Source organism: Heterocephalus glaber, unplaced genomic scaffold, assembly GCF_053883595.1.
Source record: "Heterocephalus glaber isolate CG9 unplaced genomic scaffold, H.glaber_assembly_v1.0 deba00001442, whole genome shotgun sequence".
NCBI lineage: Eukaryota > Metazoa > Chordata > Mammalia > Rodentia > Bathyergidae > Heterocephalus > Heterocephalus glaber.
Window position 1 is genome coordinate 26,477,253 of NW_028258296.1, and position 12,566 is coordinate 26,489,818.

Genomic DNA, 12,566 nt, shown 5'->3' on the forward strand with positions numbered 1-12,566 from the left:
GGAATAACCAGAACCAAATAATAGAGCTCCTTTCCTACTCCCACCTTCAACTCTTTGCCTCAAAAATTTTTCCCTTTCCTTTAAGAGTTGGCTTTCTTAAAGCATTTCCTGATTAATTCAAATATATGAGAGAATAATGATTAATCACCCCAAAACAAATGAATTTTTATACAAATTCCTACTATGTTCTGTTTTTCTATTATAGCTTTTATCATTTGCCATCTCTTTTTGTGTTTTTAGAAAAAGGTCAGGAATGTAGTAGAATAAAATATAGGTAGTTCATCACACTAGATTATCATTTGCTTTATAATAATATTTATATCTATATCAAGGCAAAATTTACTATGAACTAAATTGATAAATATACTTTTTTGGACTTAAATAGTTCAACTTTATCATAACTATAACCTAACTAGAGAAATCTTATTTCTTCATCATAAGGCATCAGCAAGTTGCCCCTAGGGCAGGTACACCAGGATTCAGAGCACCAGAGGTCTTGACAAAATGCCCAAATCAAACTACAGGTATGTTGCACTGGAAATACAGAAACCAATTCAAATGGTTTGTCCCAAATACATTGTATCTTATGTGATAGTTTTTTTTATTTTTTTTTGGTACTGGGGACCGAACTCGGGTCCTTGTGCTTGCCCAGCAGGCGGCGAAACCACTGAGCTAAATCCCCGGCCCTTGTATTTTATGATTCTTAGCTATTTATGAGTAATATTTGAGCTCTTGCTTTTAAATTACATAAGTAGTCCTAGAAGTGTAGCATTCCCATTTTTGAGATAATACTATGTTATGAAAGTTTCTGATCCTAATGTTGCTTTTTTTTTAAATAATTTTTTTCTGAGAGTGTTTTGCTTACAAGGTGATTTTTGTTACTATCATTTTTATGGAGAATAAATTATGTTTAGTAGTTTTTACCAACTTGTAGCACTTTATCTGTTTAGTTAATACTTCAGTTTTTTGTGGTACAGATATAATTGTATTTGGTTAGAATTACTTTTTGTTAGTGTGAAAACAGTATGATTAGCAATGAAAAGATTTTGGAAAAGAAAAAAGTATTCTGTAATCTAAAAGTTGTCATAAAGCTAGAACCCAGGTAACATCTTTTTGAATGGATAGATGAATCCTGCTATTCACTTGGATTATAGGCTTTGAACAAATACATTCATTCATTGTGTATCTGTTCTGTGCTTGCTAATGATGCAAAAATGAATGAGACCATCTGCTCACAGTCTAATTAGGGTGGATTCTCACATAGTAATTATAGAATAACCTATTGGGTATGGTGATAAAACCTTATATAAAGGATTTAAGAGATAGCTATTCTAGCTCAAAGAGATTATGACAGGAAGTTCATGGAAAAGATGATCTCTGTGATAAGACTAAATTGTAGTGGGGATTAACATTGAGGCATGAGCTGAGGAACTCAAACAACATAGTCTAGGACACTAAAAGATTAATGTTTCTAGAATTTAAGGTGCAACTTGAAGGTTAGAAATAAATGTAAAAGAAGTACACAAGGTAAGATCATACTTGTTAAATAGTTTGGACTGTATATTATGGAAAGTTTTATAAGAGGAAAAGATGGTGATATTGTCTTTAGATAGGTCATTCTGGCAGGCATGCAGAGAGGCTAGATTTTGGAAGATGGTAGCCTGCAGTGGTCCAGGTGAGAGATGATGAAAACATGAACAGGGTCCTTGGTAACAAGAATGAATAGAAAGGTGAAAGAATTGGAAAGACAGCTTGTTAGGTAATGAGCTATTGAGTTTGGGTGTGATGAAATGGTGAGGAAAAAAAGCATCAGGGGTGTTTACCAGATTCCTACTTGAGGAATTTCCATGTATACTAGTATCCAGAGTGGAGAATAAAAGAGAGGTAACTGCTTTACAGGAATAGGTAAAGTTGGGATGGGACATGATTGGATTGAGATATTTGTGACACATCCAAATAGAGATGTCCAGCACAATAAAAAGTAAGTCTGAAGCTCATGGAAGGAGCTGAACTAGAAATACAGTTAAGTGTTATCATTATATAAATGGTAGCTGAGGCTGTGATATGAATGGAACAATCAGATTACATGGCAAGGATTTGAACTCTGAGGAAACTCAGCACTTAAGACTTGGAAAAAACATGGAAAGAACAGGCAGATACAAATGGATCTAAGAAAGGCAGGTAATCAGTGGCTAAGGGTAGAGAGAACAGTAACTTGGTAATACTAGTTCAACAGTTAGGAAAAGATATCCCTAAAGGAGAGGAAAAGGAGCTTTTTAACATGAAGCTGAGCTAGTCTGTTTTCCTGGTTTGGGTGGTGGTGTTGATTTTGGCACTGCTGGGATTGAACTCAGAGCGAAAGCTTGAGTTAGGCTTAATCTTAACTTCCAGCATTCAGAAGAGTATTAAAGCTTCTATAGTAATAGTTGATGTTAGCATCTGACTAGAGCTTCTAATTTTCAGTACTTTATACTAAAATGAAAATACTTTCACCTCTGGCTATAGTTCTTAAGGAATATCCAGATTTTTTTTCCACAGTTATTTTTGATTTCGTTTGCTCTTTTTTTTTTTTTTTGGTACTGGAGATCGAACTCGGGACCTTGTGCTTGCGAGGCAGGCGCCGGAACCACTGAGCTAAATCCCCGGCCCATGATTGCTTTTACTCTTATAAAATGTAATTTACTTAGAGTTTTTTAATGGGGAAGTATCCTTTTAAACTTACCAAAGAGTTCAAGAGAGAAAATATTGTGTTTTGTAAGGAAGTTGAATCACTAATCCTGACTATAGTAAACTTATCAGAGGAACCTTTAAAAATACGTACTTCTCAACTGTTTGATTATAATTTCTAAAGGATTGAGCTTGGACATCTGAATTTTTTCAGACTGTCAAGATAATGTTAAAGCACGGTAAATGTCAAGAACTGCTTATTTAGATGTGAAATTACATATGTGGAATTTATTTTAAAGTTTGTTTTCTATTACAGCAATTGACATGTGGTCTGCAGGTGTCATATTCCTTTCTCTGCTTAGTGGACGGTATCCATTTTATAAAGCAAGTGATGATGTAACTGCTTTGGCTCAAATTATGACAGTTCGGGGATCCAGGGAAACTATCCAAGCTGCTAAAACTTTTGGTAAGCAGTTTTGTATTACAGAACAAAACAAATACATCTGATTATCTGCAAAAAACCACTTAATAAATTACTAAAAAATTCTCTTCACAAAAAAGTACTCAGTGTTCATAAAGTTCTAATTTTAGGTAGGAAATTTCTCAGTTGCTTTAATATTATCTTTTCTTTACATGTAATAGTGTCATCTTACCAAATCCAAAATATTAAACTACTCCAGTAATTAAAGTTCAGTTTTATAATCTTAAAAGAGTTAAGGAATAAAGTCTTAATTCTCTTTACTGTGATTTGACTTATCAGATAAATATTTTTAGTAGTATATTTTAATTTTTTGATGTATATTAATCATCAGATCGTCTGCTTGGAATTGAGAAAATTTTTGTCTTAATTGATCTTAGTTTAACAAGTAAAATAATTTTAATACAGTGTAATGAGGTCTGCAGTGGGGAAGAGAGTAGAAATGTGTGTTAATTGTCAAATTCTTTAGCCTTAGGGTAGCAGAGAAGTGAAAGGATTAGAACACCTTTGCTGATGGAGTTGTGTTTTTTTTACCCCATTAAGTTTATTGGTACATTTTAGGTATAAAATACAGTTACATTCATCATTGGGATCTTGTACCATTACATGAGTATCTCGTTTCTTATTTTTTTCCCCTTCCCCTGCCCTCCCTTTACCCCCTCCACCCTTCCCTATTTGCAAAGACTTTGTTTCCATTTTTTTCCTCTTCTCATATTTTTTCTTTTCCCTTCTTTCCTTTCCCCTACCCCTTCCACTTCCCCTGCTCCTTTAGACCTTTACTTCCTATTACACAATATCAATTATACATTTTTAAAATTACAATATTAAGATCTAGGAGACATTACCACGGGTTTTACAGAATTAAAAAGGATATAGAAAGCATATTACAAAAATCGGTTGTGAAATAAATTTGACAACTTCTAAGAAGTACCTTGGAAGACAAATTAATGAAACTGACTCTGGAGGAAATATAAAATTTGAATAGCACCTATTTAAAGAAAGTATATTCCTAGCTTGAAAACCTACCTATATGACAACAACAGGCTCATATACATTCTAACTGATAAATTATATCAAACATTTAAAGCAGAAATAAAAAGGAACATTTCTCCCTCTTTTAGGAAATCAACATTGTGCTAATCCTAAAACGGGATAAAGATATTAGAAGAAAAATGTATGAACATAGATAGAAATTTGTTTAACAAAATAAACTATTAAAAGTCAGATCTGTCAGTCTGTAGAAAGTGGTTTTATTATAAGGATGGGAGTGTTGGTTCAGCATTGGAAGATCCACCCCTAGAAGTCATCATTTTAACAGAGGAAAGGAAAAAGCCATATGATCCTGTCACTAGTTGGAGGAAAAAGTATCAGACTAAATTCTACAGCTGTTCATGGTAAAAGCTATCAGGAGACTAGAAGTAGAACAGAACCTTCTCAACAGATTAAAGGCATGTACTCCATACTTCCAGCAAAAACACCTTACATGAGTGGAGAAGATACAATGGTTTCTCCCTAAGGTGGGGAACAAGGGCAGATATGCCTACTCTTCATCTGTCCATTAAACTTTGAAACATAGGCCTAAACCGAAATAGTCTGGCAATAAAATGACACAATTAGGATAGGATTGGCAAGGCAGAAGCAAAATCTTCATATGTAGATGAAATGATTATCTACAGAGAAAATACTAAGAGATCTCTAGGAGCCCCTAGAACTTTTATTTGAATTTAGCAGGATTAGAAAACACAAGGTATATATAAAAATTCCGGTCTGTGTATACTTGCTATAAATAAAGAATTGAATATTGAAATTTAAAAGTTATGTAGGAATACAAAGGACCTAGAAAAGTAAAAAGGAAAAAAATAGTGTTGGAAGACGTTTAGTACCTAATTGTTAAGACTTCCTCTAAAGCTACAGTAATCAAGGCAGTGTTGGTGTAAGGAAAGACATATAGATCATTGGAATAAAACAGAATCTAAAAATAGAACCACACATATATGGCCCACTGAGTTTTGAAACATTATTTAACATTAACATTTTATAGACTATAAACTCAGTTCAAGAGCCAAGGAAAAGATAGTGTTTTCAGCAAATGGCACTAGAACACCTGTTATCTGTATATAAAAAAATTAACTTCAACCCTTTATTTCCATACATAAAAATAACTTGAAAGGGCCTATGAACCTAAATATGAAAGACTAAAACTATAAAACTTTAAGAAGAAATTATAAGGGAAAATGTTATGAATTCAGGGTAGGCAAGAACTTCTTAGGATACAAAAAACATGACGTATAAAAGAAAAAAAATCGATAAATGAGATTCCATCAAAATGTAGAACTTTAAATGACATCATTAAAATGAAAAGTAGTCCTTAAACAGACCATATTTACCGTGCATATTTACAATGCAGCCTCCTCCTGGGCGCTGGGCTGGAGTTTTATTTTATAGAGCTATGGAAAGTCGTCTCAGCCACACAGGTGCTTCCAATTTATAGGGCACCCAAGAATTATCCTTGCCCTGTCCAACAACCCAAACTCAAATGTACATGTTTTTTGTGTTTAACATAATTACAGTTAATGTTTTCCAAGGAGTGACTCAGCTCCTAGGAATGAGTCAGCTTGTATACACAATATGGACAGAGTTTCAGTCAGGCTATCTCAAGGGTAACTGGGCTGCCATGTGCTCAGACCCATCAGTGAGTCTATTGGTACATTTTAGGTATGCTATATAATGACATTCATCATTGGGAATTTGTACCTTTATATGATGTATCTTGGTTATTTTTTTCCCCATTCCCCTAGCCTCCCTCTATTTTTTCCTTTTCTCATATTTTTTTCTTTTCCCTTCTTTCCTTTCCCCTACACCTCCCACTTCCTTTTCCCCTTTAGACACTTCCTTCCTGTTTCACATTATCTATTATACATTTTGATTCTTATGTACACTTTCAGTTTCTCACACCAGAGAAACTATTCGGTATTTACACATCTGTCTTATTTATTTCACTTAAGAGTATGGCCTCAATGTGCTTCCATTTAGCTATAAATGGCTAGTTTCTCATTCTTTATGGTTGAGTAGGACTCCATTTTATTAAAAAACCACATCTTCTTTATCCAGTCTTCAGTTGATGGGCAGTTGGGCTGTTCCCAAGTTTTAGTTGTTACAAACTGTGTTGCTATAAACATGAGTGTGCATGTATCACTGTGGTGTGATTCTTTTAATTCTTTTGGGAAGATACCCAGCAGGGGACTAGTTGGGTCTAAAGGAACCTCTAATCCTAGGTTTTTGAAGTATCTCCATATTTTTTTTTTTTTTGATACCAGGGATCAAACTCGGGTCCTTGTGCTTGCGAGGCAGGCAGCGGAACCACTGAGCTAAATCCCCGGCCCAAGGTATCTCCGTATTGATCGCCACAGTGGTTGCACCAGTCTGCACTCCCATCAACAATGGAGAAGTGTTCCTTTCTCCCCACAACCCCGCCAGCATTTGTTATTGGTTGATTTCTTGATAGCAGCCATTCTTTCTGGGGTGAGGTGGAATCTCGGTGTTGTTTTCATTTGCATCTCTCAAATGACCAGTGATGTTGAACATTTTTTCATGTTTATTTGCAGCTTTCACTTGTTTGTCTGAAAAATGTCTGTTCATTTCAGATGCCCATTTTTTAATTGAGTCTTTAAATTTGGGGGGAGGTCTGATTTTTTTAAAGTTCTTCATATATTCTAGATAGTAGTCCTTTGTCTGAGGAACAGCTGCTAAAAATTTTTTCCCACATTGTGGGTTGTCTCTTAGCTCTGTTGGTGGTTTCTCTTGCCGTGCAGAAGCTTTTTACTAGGATGAGATCCCAGTTGTTGATTTTCTGTACTAGTTCCCAAAGTCTTTTCCTATGCTAGTATCTTCAAGAGTTCTACCTAACCTATCTTCCAGCAAGTTTAGTGTTTCTGTTTTAATATTTAGATCTTTGACCCACTTCAATTTTAATTTAGTGCATGGTGAAAGATATGGGTCTGGTTTTAATCTGTGGCAGGTTGAAATCCATTTTTTCCAGCACCATTTATTAAAGAAGCTATTTTTCCTCCAGTGAGGATGGTTGGCTTCTTTGTTAATGATGAGGTGGCTGAGTGTGTTTGGAGTTGTTTCTGCATCTTCTAATCTTTTCCACTGGTCCTCAGGTCTGTTTCTTTGCCAGTACCATGCTGTTTTTATCACAGTGGCTTTGTAGTATAGTTTCAAGTTGGGAGTTGTGATACTCCCTGCCATGTCTCTGTGGCCTAGAATTGCTTTTGCTATTCTAGGTCTCTTCTTGTTCCAAATGAATTTTTGGATTGTTTTCCCAAGGTCCATGAAGTATGCTGCTGGGATTTCAATTGGGATTGCATTGAATCTATGTAGCAGTTTTGGAAGTATGGCCATTTTCACTGTATTCGCTCTTCCTACCCAGGAGCAAGGGATGTCTTTCCATTCTCTGATATCCTCTTCAATCTCTTTATTTTAGAGTGCTGTAGTTTTCAAGGTAGAGGTCTTTCACTTCCTTCATTAGATTGAGTCCCAGATACTTCATTTTTTGGATGCTATTGTGAAAGGAATTGTTTCCTCAGTTTCTCTCAGGGAGCCTGTTATTTGTGTACAAGAAGGCTATTGATTTATGAGTGTTGACCTTGTATCCAGCTACTTACTGAATCTGTCAGTTAAGTCTAGAAGATTTTTAGCAGAGGTTTTTGGGTCTTCTATGTAGAGTATCATGTCATCAGCAAATAATGACAGTTTAACTTCTTCTTTCCTATCTTTATTCCTTTTGCTTCTTTTTCTTGTCTAATTGTTGTGGCTAGTATTTTCAGAACTATATTGAACAGGAGTGGTGATAGTGGACATACTTGTTTTGTTCCCAATTTTAGGGTAAAAGCTTTTAGTTTGTGACCATTTAGTATGATGTTGGCTGTTGGTTTTTCGTAGATCACCTTTATCCGATTGAGATAAAGACCATCTATTCCAGTTTTCTGTAGGGTTTTTATCATGAATGGGTGTTGGATTTTGTTGAACACTTCTTTTGCATCTACTGAGATGATCATACGGTTTTTGTCCTCGAGTCTGTTAATATACTGTACTACATTTGTTGATTTACGTATGTTGAACCATCCTTGCATCCCTGGGATGAATTCCACTTGGTCAGGGTATGTGATCTTGATGATCCTCTGTATTCTGTTTGCCAGTATCTTACTGAGGATTTTTGTTTCTGTGTTCAATAGGGATATTGGCTTGTAGTTCTCTTTTTTGGTTGGGTCTTTCTCAGCTTTCGGAATCAAAGTAACACTTGCTTCCAGGAATGAATTTGGAATATTGCTTCCCTTTCAATTTCTTCAAAGAGTTTGAGAAGTAGTGACATTAGCTCTTTCCTACATTTCTTGTAGAATTCTGCAGTGAAGCCATCAGGACCTGGGCTTTTCTTTGTTGGTAAATTTTTTATTACATTTTGTTTCACTGATTGAAATTGGGGTGTTTAGAATTTTTGTATCTTCATTCAGCTTTGGTAATTCATATCTATCTAGGAATCTGTCCACTTCTACTGTGTTTTCCATTATTGGAGCACAGGTTTTCTTTTTTTTTTTTTCCTTAAATTCTTTTATTGGTACATTTTAGGTATACAACACATTTACATTTCTCACTAGGAACTTGTACCTTTACATGATGCATCTTGGTTCTTTTTTTTTCCCCATTCCCACCCCTCCCTTCCCTATTTACAAAGACTTTATTTCCATTTTTTCCATTTCTCATCATTTTTCCTTTCCCTTCTTTCCTTTCCTCTGCCCTTCTCACTACCCCTACCCCTTTGGACCTTTTCTTCCTATTTTGCATTATCAATTATTCATTCTAATCATTGGTACATTTTAGGTATACAATATAATGGCATTCATCATTGGAAATTTGCACCTTTATGTAATCTCTCTTGGTTCTTATTTTTCACCCTTGCCCAGCCCTCTCTTCAACCCCTGCATCACTCCCTATTTACAAAGATTTTGGTTTCCATTTTTCCATTTTCTTATATTAATTCCATTCCCTTCTTTCCTTTCCCCTACCCCTCCCACTTTCCCTTCCCCTTTGCCCCTTTTCTTCCTATTTCACATTATCTATTATATGTTTTAGTCCTTATTTACACTTTTAGTTTCTCACACCAGAGAAACTATTCGATATTTATACATGTGTGTCCTATTTGTTTCACTTAAGAGTATCACCTCAATGTGCATCCATTTAGCTATAAAGGTCTCTAATTTCTCATTTTTTGTGGCTGAGTAGTACTCCATTTTATTAAAAAAAACCCCACATTTTCTTTATCTAGTCTCCAGTTGATAGGAATTTAGGCTGTTTCCAAGTTTTAGCTATTACAAATTGTGCTGCTATGAACATGGGTGCACATATATCACTGTGGTATGATTCTTTTAATTCTTTGGGGAAGATACCCAGCAGGGGAATAGCTGGGTCAAATGGGACTTCCAGTCCTAGTTCTTTGAGGTATCTCCATATTGATTTCCACAGTGGTTGCACCAGTCTACATGGAGTACAGGTTTTCGAAGTAGGTATTGATGATCTTCTGGATTTCTGCTGGATCTGTTGTGATTTCTCCCTTTTCATTCCTAATTGTATGGATTTGAGCCTTTTTTTTTCTTTTTTTTGATAAGGTTTGCTAAGAGTTTGTCAATTTAATTTATTCTTTCAAAGAACCAACTCTTCAATTCATTGATTTTTTTTTTTTTGTATCATTCTCTTAGTCTGCATTGCATTGATTTCTGCTCTGATCTTTATAATTTTGCCCCTTGTATGAGCTTTTGGTTTGTCTTGCTCTTCATTTTCTAGTAGCTTGAGGTTCACCATTAGGTTATTTGAGCTCACTTTGTTTTCCTAGTATGGGCTTTCACTGTAATGAATTTCTCTGGTAGAACTTCTTTCATTGTCCCATAGGTTTCTGTATGTTGTATTGACATTATCATTTAATTGTAGAAACTGTCTAATTTCTTCTTTAATTTCCTGTGTGACCCATTGGTTGTTCAGGAGAGTGTTGCTCAATTTCCATGTGTTTGTGAAGTAATTGCAGTTTCTTATGCTATTGATCTCCAGTTTAATTGCACTATAGTCTGAAAATATACAGGGGATAACTTCAGTTCTTTTCCATTTACTTAAACATGTTCTATGAGCTAACATGTGGTCTGTTTTAGAGAATGACCTGTGTGCAGCTGAAAAGAATGTTTATTCTGATTTTCTGGGGTGGAACACTGTAGACATCTGTTAAGTCCATTTGTTCAAAAGTCTGGTTCACGGGCTGGGGATTTAACTCAGTGGTTCCACCACCTGCCTCACAAGCACAAGGTCTCGAGTTCGATCCCCAGTACCAAAAAAAAAAGTTTGGTTCAGTTCTAGTATTTTGTTGTTGATTTTCTGTCTAGATGATCTGTCTGTTTTTGACAGTGGGATATTGAGGTCCCCCACTACAATTGTATTAGTGCTTATTTGGTTTTTCATGCCCATTAATATTTGTTTTACATAGTTGGGAGCACTAGTATTTGGGGCATATATATTTATGATAGTCATCTCTTCCTCTTGGCGTGTTCCCTTTACAAGGATGTAGTGACCTTCTTTGTCTCTCTTAATTAATTTTGGTTTGAAATCTACATTGTCTGCAAATAAAATAGCTACCCCTGCTTTTTTCTGGGTTCCTGTTGCATGGAGAATTGTTTTCCATCCTTTTACTTTCAGGCTATGAATTTCTTTTTGAACTAAGTGTGTTTCTTGTATGCAACATACTTTTGGATTTTGCTTCTTAATCCATTTTACCAGTCTGTTTCTTTTGATTGGTGAATTGAGGTCAGTAACATTGATGGTTATAATTGATACATATTGACTTATCCTTCCAATGATATTTTCCTGTTGTTGGCTCTATTATTTTTTATTTTTCCCCTTTCCCTTTAATTTCTTGCCTGATGGCTTTGCTCTGTTGGGCCTCATGGAATTGTGACCCTCATTGTCTTTTTCTAGGATATTGTTTAGAATTATTTGGAATGTTGGTTTGATATTCATGAAGTTTCTCAGGTATTTTTTGTTGTGGAAGTATCTGATTTCCCCATCAATATTAAAAGATAATTTTGCAGGAGACAGCAATCTAGGTTGGGGGTTATTTTCTTTTAGGGCATGAAATACTTCACTCCAAACTCTCCTTGATGTGAGGGTCTATGTTGAAAAGTCTGCTGTGATTCTGCTGGCTTTCCTTTGTATGTGATTTGTTCTTTTCTCTTAACTGCTTGTAGGATTTTGTTCTTCTGTTGGGTTTCTGGGGTCTTTACTATTATATGTGTAGATGTAGTTTTTTTTTTTTTTTTTTGGAATCAAACTCAGGACCTTGTGCTTGCAAGGCAGGCAGCGGAACCACTGAGCTAAATCCCCGACCCCTAGATGTAGATTTTTTTTGATCATGGCCAGTGGGCCTCATTTATCTGTATGTCAAATTCTTTTCCTCTGCTTGGGAAGTTTTCTGCCATTACTTCTGTGAACAGTTTTTTATGTCATTTGTACTTAGTCCTGCTTTTTCATGGACTCTTATCAGTCTTATGTTATTCTTCTTTGCATCATCCAGCAGCTGCTGGATCGATTTCTCATGGTTCCTTACTATTTTTAAGAAATCTCTCTTTTCATGGTCACTAACTGCAATCCTGTCTTCTCTCTCTGATATTTCATCTTCACATTGGCTCATTCTGCTGTGAATACTTTCAATGGAGTTTTTAATCTCCTGGATATCTGTTTGAGTCTGTTTCATGGATTCTATTTCTTTCCTATGTTGGGTGTTCATGGTTTCCATTTCTTTCCTGTGCTGGGCATTTATGGTTTCCATCATGGTCCTGAGCTTATCTATTTTTTTTCTCTGTTTCTGTTCTAGAGTCTCTAATCCTGTCTTTCATTCTATTCACCATCTCTGTAGTTATCTGGGAAATTATTTGTTTTGAATTTTTCTAGTGCCTCATTCATCTGTTTTGTTACTTCGCGTGCTATCAGTTCAGGGTGTTCAGGTGGTTGATTATCAGATTTTTCCACTTTGTTGCCCCCAGAATTTTCCTGTGGCAAGTTGGAAGTCTGGGTTTGTGCCTTGTTTAGGTGTCTTCTCGTTTGTATTTTTGTTGTTGGTGCTGTTTTTGCTTTAATTCCTGGGCTGACACTTTAATATTGCTTATTGTGAGTATCTTTATTGCTTGTATTTTGAACCCTTATGGAATGATTGCTTCTAAGAGGTGTCTTCCAGGTACAGCTGGTCTTTAGGTTTTGAGTCTGTAATGACTCTTAGGCAGTCTCGTTTTCAGTATACCAGGGAGGACAACTGATTAGATCAATCACGACACCTTCACCCAAGTGATACAATCAGCATCAACAATACCATCAAACACAGCTTAGA

General features: G+C 35.6%; 1 protein-coding gene across 8 annotated transcripts in view; it reads left to right on the forward strand.

Annotated features, from left to right (window-relative positions):
• The window catches only part of Cdc7 (cell division cycle 7), a 127,453-nt gene that overhangs the window by 13,403 nt on the left and 101,484 nt on the right, over positions 1 to 12,566 (forward strand). For 7 of the 8 annotated variants that reach the window (XM_087213103.1, XM_021255396.2, XM_004841285.3 and 4 more), the window contains 2 exons: positions 442 to 524; positions 2,984 to 3,133. In XM_087213103.1, coding sequence (XP_087069229.1) covers positions 442 to 524; positions 2,984 to 3,133 — 233 coding nt within the window. Of the gene's footprint in view, positions 1 to 441; positions 525 to 2,983; positions 3,134 to 6,462; positions 6,532 to 12,566 lie in introns of all 8 variants that reach the window. The other variant, XM_087213104.1, reaches the window with a different exon arrangement.